General features: G+C 31.5%; 3 protein-coding genes across 6 annotated transcripts; 2 read left to right on the forward strand and 1 right to left on the reverse strand.

Moving 5' to 3' along the window:
• Window positions 1-217: 217 nt before the first annotated feature.
• On the reverse strand, window positions 218-2,847 carry LOC122634544. Of its 2 annotated transcripts, none has more exons than XM_043823588.1 (6): window positions 2,697-2,847; window positions 1,952-2,058; window positions 1,711-1,882; window positions 1,506-1,591; window positions 1,279-1,414; window positions 218-1,136 (listed from the first exon to the last, which is right to left on the reverse strand). In XM_043823588.1, the coding sequence occupies exons 2-6, from the start codon at window positions 2,030-2,032 to the stop codon at window positions 946-948; spliced, it is 666 nt and encodes a 221-aa protein (XP_043679523.1). In that variant the 5' UTR covers window positions 2,033-2,058; window positions 2,697-2,847; the 3' UTR covers window positions 218-945. The 2 variants fall into 2 exon arrangements, with proteins under 2 accessions (XP_043679523.1, XP_043679530.1); XM_043823595.1 differs by having other exon boundaries at window positions 2,410-2,832.
• A 79-nt stretch (window positions 2,848-2,926) lies between these two features.
• LOC122634534 (UPF0193 protein EVG1) lies at window positions 2,927-5,048 on the forward strand. Of its 2 annotated transcripts, none has more exons than XM_043823575.1 (6): window positions 2,927-3,010; window positions 3,753-3,869; window positions 4,038-4,229; window positions 4,313-4,409; window positions 4,479-4,619; window positions 4,688-5,048. In XM_043823575.1, exons 3-6 carry the CDS (start codon window positions 4,077-4,079, stop codon window positions 4,912-4,914), a joined length of 618 nt encoding a protein of 205 aa, XP_043679510.1. In that variant the 5' UTR covers window positions 2,927-3,010; window positions 3,753-3,869; window positions 4,038-4,076; the 3' UTR covers window positions 4,915-5,048. The 2 variants fall into 2 exon arrangements, with proteins under 2 accessions (XP_043679510.1, XP_043679500.1); XM_043823565.1 differs by having other exon boundaries at window positions 4,102-4,229.
• A 345-nt stretch (window positions 5,049-5,393) lies between these two features.
• LOC122634482 (sorting nexin-8-like) lies at window positions 5,394-19,121 on the forward strand. 2 transcript variants are annotated; one of them, XR_006328400.1, is made up of 9 exons: window positions 5,394-5,647; window positions 8,075-8,202; window positions 14,210-14,342; window positions 15,355-15,548; window positions 15,632-15,749; window positions 15,957-16,416; window positions 16,499-16,715; window positions 16,870-17,152; window positions 17,265-19,121. XR_006328400.1 is itself a non-coding variant. In XM_043823470.1 (9 exons), the coding sequence occupies exons 1-9, from the start codon at window positions 5,623-5,625 to the stop codon at window positions 17,349-17,351; spliced, it is 1,551 nt and encodes a 516-aa protein (XP_043679405.1). In that variant the 5' UTR covers window positions 5,394-5,622; the 3' UTR covers window positions 17,352-19,121. The 2 variants fall into 2 exon arrangements, 1 of the variants encoding a protein (XP_043679405.1); XM_043823470.1 differs by having other exon boundaries at window positions 16,870-17,058.
• Window positions 19,122-19,751: the final 630 nt, after the last annotated feature.

Below are 19,751 nucleotides of genomic sequence, written 5' to 3' on the forward strand. Positions count from 1 at the left end.
TAACCGATCGATTTATAATCATGATTTTTATTTCGTGTAGCTCTTCATTTTCTTTTCTTTTTTGGTGAATCACTTTGATTGAAGACGAACACATGTACGTATGTATGTTTTATTTTTCCTTTCGTATATATATATATATATATATACATATATAGAAATATATATACGATTCAAGCGACAAAATTAACTCCAGCGTACGCATATGTATGGGTATATATTTGTTTTTTTTTAACATATTCATCCCTCTAATGTACAATTTTTTTAATCGATAGAGAAATAGAATAAATTCAAGAACTGTACAAAGCATAATTCGAACACACGAATACAGAACGATGCTAAATTTTCTTTTCCTTTTTTTTTTTTTTCATTTCCTCTTACGTACTCATTGACTCTTACGTACGAAAAAATGCAACACGTATGTGTATATATATATATATATATATATATAATATATATGTATGTAAAGCCTTTAACATCGTAAATCTTTATACAAGATCCTTAATAACTTGTTACAGTACGAATAACGCACCACCAACGAATAATCCTCTCGAAATGTTAGATTTGATAATTTCTTGAAAATCATTACTGAATTGTGCGCAAGTTTCGAAACCGTAAGCTGATTGTAAAATGCATTTAAAGAATCTCATGTTTATCGGGTGAGAAAAAAAAGAACACCCATTGATGATTATAATTAATTCATCTTTCTCTCTCTTTTTTTTTTTCTTTTTTTTTTTTTTTTAATCATTTTTTCTTATTTATTTCGATGCGAGGTCGATCCTCTTTATTGGATTTTTCTCGTTGTATTTGTATGCTGTGTGTGTATGTATGCGTGTATGTATGCGTGTATGTATGCGTGTATGAATGCGTGTGTGAATACGTTCGTATGTTTCTTTTCTTTTCATTTTTTCGTTTTCTTTTTTCTTCTTTTCTTTCTTTACAAGAATTTTAAACATCGTAGGGCATGGTAGCCGATACATGAAACGATTTCGTAGGTTGCGGCACTATCTCTAATGCATATTTCTTGAAGTTGTATACTTCGTGCGTCAATCCTTTCTTTATTTCAAGACTCTTGTATGTACTATACACGACGAACCATATGTAGGAACTCGTGATAATAAAAAGCAACACGATCACGCCTGGAATCATACGAAGAAAGTTTGTAATCGATCGATCACATGGTTAAATGAAAAGAAAAAAAAAAAAAAAAAAAAAAAAAAAAAACAGAGAAATCAAAACCACCATGAAGAAAATTGATATTGATTGACGATTCATACATACGTTCGCAAATGTCTGCCTTTCCACCGAGAATAGCGATGAAAGGACAGTCTTGTTCAACCAGGAACAAGGATATGGTCAATGCTGATATTATCGTCATCATCACCATCATCCAGGGTGTCATAAAATGACGATTGTTCTATAAAGAAAATAAAAGGATGTTCTCTGTTGAGAAGAATCTTTATATATCAGAGGATTAATAAAAAAATTATGAACGTAAACGTTTTTACCGTTAATGCTCCGTAAAATAAAAGAATCGTAGTCATGAAGTGTATCACCGTGATCACCAATCCACAATACATGGAATAAACGGTCTCTGAAGATAAATAAAAAGAAATTTGATTAATTTAGAAATTAGAAGATACTCGAACGTAAAAATAATATTCTTCTCTTGAGAAATATAATTTTAATTTTTTGTTCTACTTTCTTTTTTACCAATAGCATTGTGATGAGCCACGTCCATTTTTTTAGCATTTTGATGACTCGATATATCCTCCAAAGCTTCTCTTTCGAGAGTATCCTGGGTATCTCTCACCACCATTTCTTGAATCCCCATAGCGTGTGCCAATGCCAGTATGAAAAACACCATACTAAATCCGGATATAAACTGAGAAAAGACGATTATTGTCATTAAAGTTGTCTATAGTATAGTATGTCTTTTTTATAGAGTACTCACCAATTGTATTATAGCGATTAACACGGTACCTTGCCGGAGACTGAAGTAATATAAAAAGTTTCTCAGTAGTCCTATCTTCATCTTGCCTGTTTCAAGTCTATTCGATCCTAATGTAAGGTAGAGATTATTATTATTATTATTATTATTATTATTATTATTATTATTATTATTATTACTATTATTATCATTATCACTATTACTACCACTATTATTATTATTATTTTATCTTTGTAATTCTTGCAAAAATACAAGTTGATATATTTCGTTTATTTAAAAATCGAATGCAATACCATTATTTATTACTACACTTAGGTGTTCACCACATAGATAGAAAAAAGAAAATTATTCACCGATTATTACTCCATCTTCATAGAAGAAAAAAAAAGATGAAAAGAAAAATTTTTAAGGATCACAAAGTTGTTAAGATCGAAGGGCAAGTGCATTGAAACGTCACTCACCTTGACGAACACAAAAGAGTAGTATATATATTCGAAATATGAACGAATAGATGAGCTCTCGATTTGGTTGCTCGGTTCCACAACGGAAGAGAATCAATAACTTTCACTGTCTCCTAACGCGAAAACAAAACATTTGACGATGGCTTGATGAACTCAAGAATGGCAGGTAAAAATTGTGGAGAAAAGTGTTGTTGTGTTTTAACCAATAAGAATATACACCCTTCTTCTTCAAAGATGTTTCTTTTAATATTAGTCTTAAATTTCGACGAGTTCATTGGGTTACGTACTTAACTACGTCCAGATCACTTCGCGGAAAACGCAATTTTCTTTGGCTTGTCCGTAGGAGAATGGACTGGGAAGGTGACCAAGAGGGTGGCCAGGAAGGTAGCTAGGAAGTTGCTTCTCTAGGGTAACTCCTCCGTAGCCCTCTGTGTCTCTCTACTGATTATACTGACACTGGTACTTGCCTGTAAACCCTCTTCACGCGCAGCCGCGTCACGATCCTTCGAAAGCTGCATTTCGCTTCACAATCGACCACCATTTCTTCTCGCAGACGTATATCATTAAAGACTGATCGAGTAATTTCTCAGTCTTCTCGATCGTAACTATTGATTTTAATTATTTTCTTATAGATATATATATATATATATAGAATGGATCACGAAATTATTCCTATGGTATTCAAGATCGAATAATTTTTTAGAGAAATAATTAATATACCATGAGAAAATATATTAATGCATATTAAAGAGTATATTTTGTTTTATTGCGCAGCAGCGATTAAAAAAAAATTATATATATATATGTATATAAATATTTTTTATGTATGTACATACGCATTTTCTAAGATCTACTTTACTTATACCTAGATGCAATAACAATATTTGTTACATGATTTTAAATAAATTCGTGATATTCACTTTACGTAACATGTAGACAATTTGTATTCTATGTCTAAAAGTATTGAAAAATTCTCACTTGTATTTCCATTTAGATCGTATCTCTTTTTATGTAAAATCGTTTCCAACATTTTTTTTCATCTCTTTTCTATTTAGAAACTCTTTTTCTACATTACTTTTCTTTTTTTTCTTCTTTCTTTATTAACGTCTAGTTCACAGTGTATATGCCGGTCAAATTCGAGAGTTATTGATATTAGCTGTAAAATTTGATCGAAAAGTTAGTTCGATTGAGTTGAGTCATCGAGTCGAAGTAGTCATAGAAACGCGACGCGCGTGCCACGTTCGATCTCAACTCGAAGTGGAAAAGTGATCGTCCTTTTTGATTCCTCTTCATTTCTAACGGAATTATACACTTAAACGTTAGAAAAATTTCTCTTTCGGTAGTTAACTATAGTTAAGTGAAAATGGAACGAAATTATCAAAAAGTTGGCATGGGTGTCGGAGCTTTTCATAATCCACCAAGAGCAAAATACAGCGAGGAAACGAAGAACCTAATTAAACGTGAGCCAAATAACCAATAATCGTTAATTAATTATCATTGCTGACTTCACAATTCGATTAAAATGTGATTATTCATTTGCTTATCATTTTTCGAAATTTTACACGATATGTGAACGATGTTTTTTATTACACAATTAACTTCTGTCCAAGTAATATTTACATATCTAGAGTATATCTCAAAAATGAGATAGATACAAACAAGTAGTTATGAATCCTCACTTTTTGTCGTCAGTTTTAATGGAAGAGTCGAAAGTAGGTATGAGTCAAAGGAAAGTTATTCAAGATGCTGTTGATAAAGGTGAATCTCTTCCGCCGCCTCGAAAATCTATGGGGGATAAGCAAAAGTCGAAGGAACCTCAGGTAAACGTATATACCGATTTATATTGAAAATACGAACGAGAGGGGAAAAAATAAAAGAAAATAAAAGAAAATAATTTCGTTAGGTCATGTTTCCCAGTCTTTGGAAGAAACGTTCTCAAAATATAATCCTTAATAGCGGTGCTTACGAAAGAGAACAATATCGACGAACTGCACCCTTACGTAAGATTTATAAAGTAGTCTGTATGAATCATTGAAAAATGTGATATTTAGAAATACGTTTGTTCATAGCTAACAAAGAAAAACAGAAACGTCAATTAGCTTGTTTAATGGCTTATGGAAAAGAAATGCCCGAAACTCCACGCGGGCCTAAAATTCTTCACAAAGCAAGAAGGGAACCTGAATTGAACGAAGACGATCCCTTTGAATACAGTAAGATTTTTTTCTTTTTGTAATTTCTTGTGAAAACATAATTCTTCTTTGTCTTCTTCTTGTCATAGTTATCGAGGGAATACGCGAAAGAATGGAGTTTTTGAATGACATGGAATGTCTTGGAATGGGTAAAAAGTATCGACCCATTATACAACAAGAGATAGCTCAAAAGATTCGATTAATGGAATCCATCGATATGAAGAGATCGGTGGAAGTTCGAAAAGAATTACAAAAATTTAAAGAGGAACGACCACCTCCGAAACCATTCCCTTTGGGAGATTTAGATGAAAATTGAAGTAACTCTTTCCTTTATTTTTAGTATATTTTTAGTATATTTTTATTACATTTAGACTAATAGGTTTATTAAAATGTAGCATTGTCGTCGATACGATTATTTTTTTAATATATCAAGATTTGTGATAGACTTTAGTACGTGCACATGTCTTTATTTATCGTATAGCAAACTAGAAGACTTTTAAGAACGACAAATATTTTATATGCACAGGAATATTTGACAGTGCATATAAGATGAACGTGTATATAATAAAAACGCTGTATTTTTGATTATAGTAATTACAGCGATAACTTATATTCTAAACATAATAAAAAGATATAGAACGATTTAAAGAAAGTTTTGAAAGTTTCAACGATCTCACGAGTTACGAATTCGGCGCAGTGCTATGCGATTGGTTCGAGCGCTTATCGCGAGAGGTCGCCTCCGTGGCGGGAGAAATAAGAACGGTCTGTCGCGTCGACTAAAAGCGTTTGGTCCTCAGTTCAGCGCCATACGGCAATGGCGAACGGTGTTAATCGTTTTTATCACCGAGACCTCGATTATTCGCAATATTTAACGCCGGCTATTCGTGCAAAGCGACACGAGTGTGCGCGTTCAACGATTCACGTGTACCCGCGAAAGCAATTCTAACCTCAACAAAAAAGAACGCGAGAAGACACGAGAATCGTTTCGATCGGCTTCCCGGATGATCTACCAGTGAGAGCCAACATGGCGTCGACCGATCTGTCGTTCGGTAAACGATGAATTCGTGTCTTCGAAAGATCTCTCTTCCTCTCTTTCTTTCTTTCTTTCTTCTCTCTCTTTCTTCCTATTCATTCCTTTATCGATGAAAGTCCATTCGATTTTTTTCTTCGTTTAACCTATACTTCCATGTATTTTTAATTACATTATAAAACTGTACGAGCGATCCTGTCAATTTCTTTTCTTTTTTTCTTTCGATCTTAATTTAATAAATAACAAGAAAATAATACGCTCACGGGATGACAGAATGCACCGAGATAAATAATAAACGAATGATTAGTGGACGAATAACTGTGATTAGAAATTACTGTTAATGATACTGTTTGGACAAACGTAATATCGTACGTTCACGGAAGTTCGTTGAAAACTGGTTTAGAGTCGTCTTAAATGTCATCCGTTGGTCGTCGTTATTTTATGTTATTTATTTCTCTTTTTCAATATCTTGAGATAAAACTATTATAAAATATAGGGAGATACGACTTTTGAAATGGGCTAACTCGATGAATACATCCATGTATGTATCTATGTAGGATTACTTACGTCACAAACGCATTTTTGGCGATGTAACAGTTACATTACTTGGAAGTAGTTTGACGTTATCAATTGGAATCTTTTGTGGAATGTAAACGCACGTCATTTTATCATGAACGTTCGAGTATGAGAAATATTAATGGCTTGAACATTTGAAAAATCGTGCGGTAATTCTTGGAACAAATTATTTTACAAATATCGACGTAATTCAAAAGAAATAAATTCCATCTTGTCATGGTCGTTGTTTTTTTCTTCCTTTTTTTTTTTTTCTTTTTCTTTTCGTCTTTTTATCATATCGATCAGATAGGATAATCAAAATGAACGAATTAATTTTACAAAAATGATTTTCGAACGAACGAACGACTCTTCGAACTCGATACTCAAGAACGTGATCCGTTATAACGAAACGTGAAAGTTATACGAATAACGGCCTAAATTAACGAGCCACGTTAGACAAGAGAAATATCGTAGAAAAATTACGAACTTGTTATTTCTTGAATTAAAAAAAAAAAAAAAAAAACAAAAAGGTAATCAAACATTTAACGTTCACGTAAGTTCCTCAATTTTTCATGAAATTTCTCATAAAAATTTGTTATGAAATTTTTGATGAAGGTATACATTTGAAATAAACGCAATGAAAATTGTTCTTTTCTCAAATATTATCACAAATGATTTGACTCGGAAACACTCGTAAGAAACACTTTGAAAAATTCTCGTTTACTCGCACTATCGATAACTTCACGTTCGTTGACTTTCACTCATAAATGCGAACACACTGCTATTACAAATTATCTAAATATATTTTTTCGAATAGTGAGAACATTAATAAATTTCAAATAAATGTTGAAAGTTGTTGACCGTTGCAGTATATACGTAACTATATACATACGTGTTTAGATTCGACGTCATTAGATTTTTAAATGAATTCGTTCGATATCTCCCGACGAACTGATTCGAATTCTTTATTCAGATTAATCGTGTATTGATGCAAAAGGAAGAATAGAAGAGAAAAATAAGTAATAAACGATGAAACGTGATCGAATGATATTTTTGTCTGAAATTATTCATTCGAACATACGTACACGTTTTTATCTTGACTCGTTATCTTGAATTTTGCAGTAACTACAGCTGTTGCTACAATAAAAAAAAAAAAAAAAAAACATACCTCAACACTTCGATAGTTAATGTTATTTCAGAAAAAAAGTAGATATACCGTGACCTTTTCAAAACGTCACGATATAAATCAAAAATTTTTTAAATTACCAAGCCGATTGATTACCTATATATTCATTATCATAAAATAATTATGCAACGGTATACAAAATTTCGATCGATCATCGTCAGATCTCACAAATTTATACGCGAATATGTTTACGAGTAATTCTAAAAAAAAAAAAAGGAATTATACACATACATCTCTAAATTAAACGTATTAAAAAAAAAAAGAGTAATAAAAATAAAAATAAATAAACAAACAAACAAATTCGTTGATTCGCAATTTCATGTTACTTTTTAATTTAATACACGGTATAAGGACTCGAGCAATGATAAAAAAATATAAACAATTTGTCGAGGTTGCATCGCGTGATATCGAGAAAAAACAGGTTTCCCAATGGCGCCTACGCCATTTATTGTCTTCCCGTCGATTAGTCGATCCTCTTCGACCGGTTCCATACTCCTCTAACGAGTAAACAGGACGAGGAACGATCGAGGACGATTTCTTTTACTATAAATACATGATCGAAAGAAAATTCGAATGTTGTCTTTGCGATTTTCTTTTTCTTTTCTTTTTTTTTCGCAAATTTGTTTGCAAATGAAAAAACAGCAAAACAAAAATGTTACACGCGCATTTTGAAATTTTATATTATTTTCTTTTAAACAATATTAGGCTCGATACCAGCCTTCTACAGAGAGGTCTACGAGAAGATTTGTTCGCCTACAGGTGGAAACGTCGAACGAGAAGTTTTTAAATCCCTTCTCGTCAAGTCTCAGCTGAGCAGCTCGGTTCTCAGTCAGGTAAGCGAACGCCATCGTCATCTCCCCTTTCATTCTTTCTTTCTTTCTTTATTTCTCTCTCTCTCTCTCTCTCTCTCTCTCTCTCTCTCTCTCTCTCTCTCTCTGTGTGTGTGTTTCTTTCTCCTTCCGACATTATTAGGAACTCTATCCATGCTACAAAAAAGGAGAGCCTCCACTTCGTTGTAAAGTAACGACGAGGTCATATGAAAGCGATCATCTTGTTAATTCGATTTTAACGTTTCTTTTTTCTTTTTTTCCTTTATTTTTATTAATGTGTACAATCGAACTGCATAATACTTAATAAACAGTTATAATAAATTACATATTCGAATTTCATATATATATAAATTTTTTTTTAATGCAATTGTATTTTTTTTTTTTTTTTTTTTTTTTTTATATACAGTGTCCATTTCAAGATTATTATGAAATATAGTGATTTTTACGAAAAACACCGAGACGTGTTTTTTATTTTTTATTTTTAGAAAGGGGATAGGTCCTAGTCATAAATTTATTCACTTTAGGTTAAACTGTTAAAGAGGATTACAAACTATTTAAAAATTTTATGTGACAACGGAGAAAATGCATTTCGAAGGTTCTGGTTGAAAATAATTTGTATTTTATTATATGTTCAAAATTTATATTACCAACCTTCGTACAGCGATTAGAAGACATTTGTATAATATAGTCAGAAAAAAATGTTAGCTCTTTGATGTTTAATTGATTTGTTAGAAAATTTGTAGAAAAAAAAATATTTTATCAGGTATCTATTAAATTAGATAAACATTAAGACAGAAATAATGGAAAAATTATATTAGTGTAATATAGTTGTTGCGAAAAATGTCATGAAAACTTGGATTGTTTTATTGCGTATTATAAGATATCAAATTGATTAATATTTTATAAATTTTATCTAACACAATTGCACTGTCAAGAGTCAATGAAAACTGAAAAGAATGAAAACAAAATTTCGAATAGTTCTGTGATGGGCATATCGACAGTAACTTATCGTTTAAAACGCCCGTCGATGATAATACATACAAACGCCCCTTCATAATAGTGGAAGATTATTCTAGCAAATGCAGGGTCGTTCATAACGTCATCTCACGTCTCGTTGCTATCATAAATACGAGGGAGAATATATATTTTTATATACTACGACTCATCTCTGTTATCCATTAGACCGAAAGAATTCGAAGAATCGTGAATAGAAATTTTTCGTCAAACATTTTGTTGTTCTTTATTATTATTATTATTTATCTTTTATTTTTTATTTTTTTTTATTTATTTCATATCTTAACTTAGGCGAGGCTATCTTTCGTAACCGCAAATATGTTGCGTGTCGTTGAAGTTCGTATGGTTAATAAAACGCGCTACTTATACGCTTCCCGAGCATGTAAGCCAACCATAATCACGATTCACCGATAAAATTTATGCACTCAAGTAAAAATTTTCACATAATCGTATATTATATGCTTTTTTATATTATATTATATTATATCTAATAATATATACATATTTATATATTATTGTTATTATATATATATAAACTTCAGTGTATATATATATATATAATATAACTATATATATTATATAATAATACGTATAAAATATATAAATGTATAATGTTATATACATAATATGTACATTGTGATAATGTAAATGATATCGACATTAAGAATTCGATCGTAGCAAATCATAATACCTTCTCGATTAATTCACAGTCGTCGATATTTCAAATTATAAAATATCAGACAATACCAAAAATATTCGTTTCATGATCGATCGATCGATTGATCGATCCCGTCGTTTCTTCTTTCACTGCGGGCCTCGTTATAAGTGAAGACCACCCTACCAATACGTCCTGCCTTCCTGTTAGGTGAAATCGTTTGATCGTCGTCTTCCGTGTTAAAGCGTATGTATTCATATATATATATATAGATGCAAAAGCGTATTAAAAACATACGAACAATAAATGTTCATTTTGTAAGTAATTATATCACATACGAAGCTATCTTCAAAATAATCATTTTATCGTTATTCTTGTGAAATATTTTTTATTTTGTTTTAAAAATTTATAAAAAATAAAAGAAATCATTTCTAACGATCGAGACAAAAGTTCCTGAGTGATTTTAAAAATCAATTACTCTTTTTCGAGATTTCTTGGATTAATTTTTTTTTTTTCAGATTACAAAGAAGTTTCTAAGATTTTTAGTTTTACAATCCAAAAAAGAAAAGATTAGCCAGAAAAGCAACAAGAGCAATTGATTTTTAATTAATTAAAAGTCACTTAAGTTTTTTGATCCATCCTATATATAAGAAACTCTTGCTGAGCTTGTATTTTGCTATTAGAACGCAAAGAAGAGATCACGTAACGATAAAATAATAACACTAGAAATATATTCCGACTCGTTACGACGACGGCAAATTACGCAGATTGTCGTATTCGCGAGATAACGATGGTCGTATCTTTTCGTTGTCACAAACGTTTAAATCTCCTTGAGATTTTTAATTTAAAAAAAAAAAGAAAAATATATATACATACGTAAATGTATATGTGTGTATATATATATATATATCCAAAAAAATATATATATATACCGAAAGTATACGAGATCAAATCGTATCGTTGACGTATATTTATTTGCTTTGACTTCGTTCGTTCGTTCGTTCGTTCGTTCGTTCGTTCATTCGTTCGTCGAACCGAACCTTCGACTTTCACGACTTCCACTTCTCATGCGGCCTTTAAACGATTGCTATTCATTTACGTTATCTCATTTGGCACGTTGTTCTAACGTCTAACTTTAATTGATCGTTAACCCTTCTTTTCATTGATTTCTTCTTTTTTTCTCCGATATTTTCTATCTCTCTGTATCCTAATCAATTTTTATATTTTATCTTTCTCACAGTATTCTAATCGATCTATTTTTATTTACTAATATTACGTCTTTCTGTATCTAATATATATATTCTTTTTTGTATAATCTAATCATTCTATATACTATAAATATGCTTTTAAATATATTTTTATCTTTCTATATTCTAATCAACTTAAATATCTTTTTTATATATACAAGCACACACACATTTTTTTATCTTAATCAAACTTTTTTTTTTTTTTTTTTTTTTTTTTAGCAAAAGAAAATCACACACCAAAGTTATAGTAACGTAAAATCTTTTTTATTTCTTGTTTAAATGAAACACCTGAAAACGTGCTCTTTCATTGTTGTTATACATCATGATTCGCGATGATAAACGATTAGGAGGTGTATCTAGAGGACGATACGTGACGTACGCGAGCACGTCGAAGAAACTACGTGCGTACCAAGCAACGAACGACACGGATGTATTGTTAAACACGCAAGATAAATCTTGACGAATCTTGTCTCTCTCTTTTTCTTTCTCTCCCTCTCTCTCTCTCTCTCTCTCTCTCTCTCTCTCTCTCTCTCTCTCTCACTCTATCTGTCTCATTTACTTCACCGAAATATAATTGAAACTATATTTATTCGCTAGATAACACTATAATCTTACATTTTTTAAATATTTCCCAGACTAAAATAATCTTATTTTTTACTACATAAATCATGATGAATAAATCAACTTAAATATGTCAATGAATACAAGGTGAGCAAAGAGTTTCTAAAAGATTTAAAAAATTAATTGCTTTTTTTATGAGACTCTTCACACTAATTTATTTCTTTACTCGGATTATTACTTTACGGATTATAAAATTACAAGATTAAGAACTTGTTTAAAATCTGCAAAAAATAAAAAATAAAAACTAGAAAGTATCAGAAAAAAGTACTTGATTGATTTTTAAAATTACAAGTTTAGAAACTTTTGTTCGGATCAATCACCCAACCCAGACCATATCTAACATAGAAAACAATGCCTAGGGCAAGTGAGTAAGGTGCGGCCTTCCCTCCCCTTTATATGCATGTCATTCCAAACGTTTCTCTTCTTCTTTATTACGACATTACTGTTCTCAAATTCATTTCTTATCAAGTATATTCAAAATTAATTTTCTTCAACGAACTCTTTCAAATTTTTTGACGCCCAGGGCACTTGGCCCACTTTAAATACGTCTCTACTTTATACTATATTTATATGAATTTATTAATCATGATCTAAATCATAATTAACATTATCCTCTTTTCAACAATCCATTGATTTTGAACTTTAATAAATCGCTGTATTTAATTTTGTTTGATTAATCCTCTTTTTTTTTTATATAAAGCAATAAATACGTATTTAAATATCGTATTATTGCGAAAAGTCCAAAATTATTATTGCACGTTTAATCAAGTGGATTAAAATTAATTTATTTAATTAAGTTCGAAATTAAGTGTGTACTTCGGAACGACGAAGACGATTTAATTTTTCAGTCGATAAAAGGAAAAGGGAGGGGTGAGAGAGAGAGAAAGAGAGAGAGAGACAAAGTCTTCGAGTGAAAAAAAAATGACGACTTTTTTCACGCAACACGAATAGATAATCTGAAAATATTCATCGGGGGCTCTTCTCGCGATGAACTTGATCAACGATTAAGGTTTAATGACACTCGTCATTAAGAGAGAACGATAAGAAAAAACAAGGGTTCAAACTTCAAGAACAAACGAGTATTAGTATAAGTACGAGCAAGAACTTCGTAAAAGAAATTAGAGACTCCAACAGATTTATATATAACCATTTATAAAGTCACGTAACTTAAACTAAGGTCACACAAACTTGATCCATTTTATTTAATAATTTTTGTCAACAAATCTATTGTCAGTTCATACAAAAAGATTCACTAAGTATAAATATTAGTTACTATTATTATATTAGAACAAACTATTTTGTATCTATGTACAAATTATTTATATATCATTTAATTTTTTTTATTACAAAATGAATAATTACTTCATATACGAAAATTAATTTTTCCTAACTGCATAGTTATTACTTATTAGTTAATTATACTAGTATAAATTGTATGTACTATTATTGTCACATTATGTGTAATTTAGTTTTGTAGGCGTTAAAAAAAAAAAAAAAAAACAAAAATTGAATTAGAAAAGATTTAAAAAACAAATAAAGCCATAATATAATATTCTTCTTTCTTTATTATTATTTATTTTTTCTTTTTCCATCAAGGCTTTGTTCATCGATATAGCCAACTCTAATTGACGTATATTCACTTTACGTGTTATGCACTTTATGTAAGAAGCTGTCAGTGTTGTCATGGGGAAGGGGTGAGGTAGGGATATGAAGCGGGTGAGAATGGAGCAAGGAGAGGGAGAATGGAACGGCATGATAGAAAAATCTTCGGAATGTAGTTACTTTCATTTGTGGCCTAATGCTTAGGCGACGTCCACACCAAATCGAGATAATATATACATACATACACATGTGTTTATATTCATATAAAAAAGATCAAAATAATTTTTATTTATTTCATCTAACAATCAAGCATAAAATCAATATCTTTCTTGTTACTTCTTCTCGAACGTAGATTGTGCAATATTATAACATATACGTTGATTATTCACGCATTATCTTAGGTAATATTAGTCATTCTTTATGAGTCAAGCTTTAGGAACAGATTCATGAATAAGAAACGTATTGACGATGGAAAATAAATGTGTATATACTATTATACGCCACACAATTTCATATATTTACAACAAATTTCATATATTTACAAGTTCAAAATTTTTCCTGTTTATTAGGATAAATAATAAATTTATTTATTCGATATATAATTATTATTTATATATATATATAAATTAAAAAAAAAAAAAGAACCAAGTATTAATTTGAATTAAAAATATTAACAAATATAATCGAATTAAACGATATCGTAGATACTTGGAATGATTTGATCGTATAAAATTTTAATCAAATATTACGGAACATAAGACGAACAATGATTTTCTGTATATGAAAAATAAATTAAAAAAAAAAAAAAAAAGAGTACCATTACCTCATACTCGAATGAATTGAAATATCTAAAAGATTGTACATTCTCCAGATATGGGAACTCGTGGACAGCAAGACGGGTTATCTCACGAGGAGTGGATTGTACAAGGGCCTTGCCCTCGTCGCCTTTGCTCAACAAGGAAAGCAACCAAGCGACAAGCTTCTGGAAAACTCCGAATCTCAAGGTAAGAGATCGATTTGTTCTATAAATCATACATGTCTATCGTTTCTGATCAACGTATCTTAATAAAAGCGAATTAAACAAAGAAAAAGAAAAGAAAGCAAAGAAAAAGAAGAGAAAAAACGATTGCTTATTTTATTATGGTTCTACATAAAACTTCCATTTCCAACCGAGTCCCACGTAGTTCGAGATAAGTGTAACATAAGAATGTTATCGGACAGGTACTTGGATAACACCTTAACAGTCAGCTAAGTGTGCCAGCGTACATAAATTAGACTTACCGTTTCCGTTTAGGGATATCTGAACAAACACTTCACGTGTAGACTCTGTAAAATCTACAGTCTCAAGTGTAATACAATGAAGAAGTAGGATAAAATATATATAAACGAAAAAAAAAATTTTTTCTCTCTCTCTCTTTCTCTTTTTTTAATAATCTTGACTTCTTGACAATCGTATGCACTTGTAATTGACTTTTCAATCGAGAAATCAAAGCATCAAGTTTAAATGCAACTAGCTATCTCGATGCCGTAGGTCAAGAAAGTCCGTGAGTATCGAGGTTAAGACGATAGCGATTATCTTTCACGTCGCGTAGAAAAAGTAACAATGCCAGAGGAAAATCTTGGTTATCTGAATAGCGTGTTGTACGTCCGTATATTCAACGTGTTCTGAACTTTCTCTAAATGGCTTTAATTCTAAAAAAATCATGTTACTCTTTAATCCTTTTACAAATGCGCGTAGTTGCTGATATGTATTAATTAATATAATATAATTTAATGAACAATATAATACTTAATTTTTCATGGAACTTAATCAACAAAAATTGATCTTCGTTATTTAATATCTGTGTATATGTATATATATATATATATATATATATATATATATATTTCTTTTTTAATTTCTAAATAAAAAAATCACGCATCAAAGGATTAAAGAATAAAATGTTTATATGCGAAATTACCAGTAATGTTATTGCGGCAATGAAATTAATGAAAAATTTGTTTTCATATCGATAGAATTACCCGTTCCCGTTCTCGGTGATTTATCGGAGGTGACGCTATTAGCTCAAAGACTGCACAGAGGTAACAATCCTGCGAAACTGAATCTCACCTACACCGACATATGCAATTTAGACACGATAGAGGTCAACTTGGTACCCGAGAAGAAAGGTATCTTTTTAAAACACGTGGAATATCAAGTTACAAGCAAGGTAACGATTCACAAAATAAGTTCAGTTCGTTTTATATAAGAGATCGTTACGATCGATGTTATTTTTTGTTCTCTTTATTTTAGCGATTTAGCTCCGTAGTTTACAGACGATACAACGATTTTGTGTCACTGCACGAACTACTTTTAGCGAGGTTTCCTTATCGATTGATACCGAAATTACCACCAAAAAAGATCGTAGGAGGTAACGTATATCCAATTTTATAATATACACTCCCTGTGTACGTGTGTGTGTGTGTGTATGCGCGTGCGCATGCATATGAGTCATAAAATAATTGTCTCAAGTTTAAATATGCCGAGTTGTGTAACGTAATAATGTGACTCATTCCTTAGAGCATTTTTATAATTGTTAACATTATGTTAAATTTTAATTCTTAAATAATATTGACAGCCGATTCTCAATTTCTGGAAGAACGAAGACGATCTCTTCTGAGGTTTCTAACTTTGATCGCTCGTCATCCTATAGTGAACAAGGATCCGATCGTACATTTCTTCTTCACTTACACCGGCGAGGAGACTCAGCATAAAATACGCGAAGTTTTCCGACGAGTCCCAGACGAATTTGCGACCTCGGAATTATCCTCCAGGGCAAAGGAATTAGTACCACCAGAAACTCTTACCGAATTTGCAAATAGCAGAGATCAAATAAGAGTTATATTGTTAGGTATATCACGTTTGAAAAATATAGCAGACTGTCTGGCTATCAGATCTCATAGTTACGCCGTTGACATGGCTGAATTGGGAACACAATTGAACAATTTGGCTTCCGAGCCACATGGTGCTAGTTCTTGGGTCACCGGAGGTTCTACGATCTGGCAGGATATGAAGAAAGGTTTTCATGTTATTTCAAAGTGAGAATAAATTTTTTCATGATCCTGATTTATGCATGTTAATTTTGTAAAGAATCTTCAAAAGAGATAACGAATGTTTTAGGGAATTTAATCTACTGTCCACGAGAGCACTACAACAGGCAGTTAGAGAAGAGACTATGATCTGCGAGAGACTGAACTTTTTGTTAGATATTCTTGTAGCTCATAGAATATTATGCGAAAGACACGAACGAGGTGTCAGTGCTGATCATCAACGTGCGTTATCGACGATGTTGTCTCTAAAAAAACGACAAATGCAAGGGGTCATTCGTGGAACGGACGTATGTATAAAAATTTCTTTAAATTGGACATACATATAATTTTTATATAATTTTTATACGCGTGTCCAATACATATTATGCACCTTTAGCTTTGGTATTGAATTTATCCATAATTTTACCTTCATCATTTTATTTTCTAATTTATTACGTGCAGGCCGATACAGTCGAGTACCTGGAAAATAAAATGGTCGCTCAAGAATCCGTTATTGCAAACGTCGAACTAAGGAATTGTTTTTCGTTGCATTGTTTGCACATGGAAACTCAGCTTGTTCATGCGCACTTGGAAATACTCGCCACAGTTTTACAAAGTCTTGTAAGCGTGCAAATAAGAGGACACTCCGAGGTAAGAAATTTTAAATGTAACGCTTAGCAATTTTGTATCAATTGTTATCATAATTATTTTCTTTTTATTTGCTATGCAATCCAATGGATTCGAGGTAAAGATCCATGGCACGTTCATGATTAAAATCATATGCATAACGTTTAATCATCCATTCGTATCATTAACAAGTTTTTATATTTGTTATTAGTTAATACGTGTATTTGTAGCTTGCCGAAGTGTGGAAGTTAATAGAACCTACGATTACAAAATGCTTACCGGAAAAGTCAGCAAGCGGATCAAACGGAGTGTCATAGCAAACAAAGAACTTTTTAATCGTTTCGTCCTTAGTGATATCATTCGTACAAACGATAGGTAACGAACATGACTGATATAAATTCAAGATAGGTGGCATAACGAATCCCAGGATAGGTGGAATAACGATTCCTGTTAACGAGGAATCTCTTGGAATTATTTTCGTTCGCAAAATAGATAATGAATGCTCGATCAATTATTATTATCCTACTTAATAGGATTTAGTATTAAGATTCCGAGATTCATCTTTTTTTATATAGTAGAGTCTCCTGTATTTAAGCACACATTATCCGAACACTCTAAGTCTATATGACAGTGTCAACCAGTCCAGTGGTGACCATTACATTCAAGGCAACATGTGACTATTATCAAAAAAACACGTACGATTCCCTGGTTGCTATGAGCAGTGAAATAAATACACGAGTTCGCACTTCAAGTAACTTTCTTGGAGACCAGATACCGGTGAATGTAGCTCTCAAAGGGTTTAAAACTTTAAAACAACTTCAGCTAGGGAATACAGTTCAGGACAAATTTATTTTTCTTTTTTGAGAATTCTAAAATGTTCTCTTTCAAGTAACGAAGAACCATCTCTAGTGGTAGTAGCAAGAAAAAGTTTATACTTTCTAATGTCTCTGAGAAATTCTTTGAAATTCCTTTTTTAAATATACATGTAATAAGGGATGCATGTAACATAATCTTCTTGATATCTATTCAATTCGATGGTTGCTATAATACTGACAAAAAAATCATCAATATATATACAGCAATATGTATACAGCTTAATATCTGAATGTCTATTATCCAAACAGGATATCTCTTAGCAACAGATACCTTCTTCTGTCGTAAATATATCAATATGATATGCATCAATATATATTTTCTTTTGTTCGACCGAACAAATTCTGATCGCAACAATATAGTAAAAGAATACAGGCGTGGCTATAGCAACTAAACGGAAACAAATGAAACTTTGACATAAGAAAAGTGATTATTCTATTATACGAACGCTTTTGTCTTCGATTCGATTCGAGAGACTCTACTGTATTTCACTTTTTAAACAATAGTCGCTCGCTTATACGATCTTAATGGTAAAAGTGCCTTAATGGAAATATTTCGAATTTTTACCGGAAAAAAATTAAGATAGTCGTATATAAATGGTTAGCATAAGTTATATGTACAAAGTTCAATGCACACATCACGAAAGAAAAAGAAAAAAAATGAAAAAAAAAATCATTTCCGTATAAGATAAGAGAAAGAAAGAGAGAAAGAGAATATAATATACGGGAGAATTGTATGTATAGTCAAAGAAATTTCTAAACATTCCTTGTTATGTACTTAATATATTTTATTATATATAAAATAATAATCGTGATATTTGTAAGCAATTAGCGATCTATTGTATATAAAAAAAAAAAATAATTAAGAGTATGTAAAAATATAAAATGTATCATAGACGCGTTAGTGAAAAACAAATGCATGGCGTATGAAATCGTCAAATTGTAAATATGATTTTTCTTTTCTTTTTTTTTTCTTCCGTGCTGAACGAACATTTTATATATATATGTATGTATGTATGTGTGTGTGTATTTATATATATACACATATATACATATATATATATATGTTACAGAATTGAAGAAACAAGAACGCCCTTTACTCGATCTTGTGTCACCACGTTGATCGTGGACATTTGGGCATTTTACACACTTTTATACCATATTCGATTTTACTATGTAAGATTAATCAAATATATTGTTAATACAAAAAGTTAATGTATCTTTTATTATAATAACATTATCGATCGTTCGAATTTACTAAGGTATTGCACAAGATTATTCACGATTATATTTCGTTCGATCGAAGGCACTAAGAACTTTCACATAAATTCACGTAAAATACGGGCGAAAGAAAGAATAGCGTCGTGCTTCAATCGATAGTCGGAATCAAAAAGGCCGAACTGCGCATAGGAGAAGAGCATGACAAACATGGCGCGATATAACCTCAAAGTTGAAAATGAAGCAAACTCATGTTCGACCACCTGCGATCAGCTGACTTCCCGGTGCCATACTAAAATATCTATGACCAAATCGTTCGCTGATTGGTTGAGAATTTTAATCGAGCGAACGCAGCGACAGATTTCTCGAGCGGTCGATTCGTGCGAATTCCAAAGGCGACTGCGCGATGCAGTGCTGCGCCGTGATGCGCATAGAGCGCAGCAGCGATGATTCCCAGGTATCAGTGCGATGGCGACCAGAAGGGCGAGAGGTTCGGTGTATCGTTGATTTTCGTTTCATTTCTCAGTAGTGAGGCGTGCAAAGGAGCTACTAGTCCATATCGTATATTGTCGTCGTTAATTTGTCATCAATAAATTCGTCTTAATAAATACGTCATAATGGCCGCGA

The sequence above is a fragment of the Vespula pensylvanica genome, chromosome 1 (genome assembly GCF_014466175.1).
Source record: "Vespula pensylvanica isolate Volc-1 chromosome 1, ASM1446617v1, whole genome shotgun sequence".
Classification (NCBI taxonomy): domain Eukaryota; kingdom Metazoa; phylum Arthropoda; class Insecta; order Hymenoptera; family Vespidae; genus Vespula; species Vespula pensylvanica.

Excerpts from the sequence above, each read along its gene's own strand:
- LOC122634482 (XM_043823470.1), top strand. The coding sequence starts at position 5,623 with ATGGCGTCGACCGATCTGTCGTTCG. Across the intron at positions 14,343-15,354 it reads GGAAAACTCCGAATCTCAAG|AATTACCCGTTCCCGTTCTC; the intron begins GTAAGAGATCGA and ends TCATATCGATAG. Across the intron at positions 16,417-16,498 it reads GGTTTTCATGTTATTTCAAA|GGAATTTAATCTACTGTCCA; the intron begins GTGAGAATAAAT and ends CGAATGTTTTAG.
- LOC122634544 (XM_043823588.1), bottom strand. The coding sequence starts at position 2,032 with ATGAAGATAGGACTACTGAGAAACTTTTTATATTACTTCAGTCTCCGG. Across the intron at positions 1,592-1,710 it reads GGCTCATCACAATGCTATTG|AGACCGTTTATTCCATGTAT; the intron begins GTAAAAAAGAAA and ends ATTTATCTTCAG. Across the intron at positions 1,137-1,278 it reads AAAGGCAGACATTTGCGAAC|GCGTGATCGTGTTGCTTTTT; the intron begins GTATGTATGAAT and ends GTATGATTCCAG.
- LOC122634534 (XM_043823565.1), top strand. The coding sequence starts at position 3,773 with ATGGAACGAAATTATCAAAAAGTTGGCATGGGTGTCGGAGCTTTTCAT. Across the intron at positions 3,870-4,101 it reads AACGAAGAACCTAATTAAAC|TTTTAATGGAAGAGTCGAAA; the intron begins GTGAGCCAAATA and ends TTTTGTCGTCAG. Across the intron at positions 4,230-4,312 it reads AAAAGTCGAAGGAACCTCAG|GTCATGTTTCCCAGTCTTTG; the intron begins GTAAACGTATAT and ends TAATTTCGTTAG.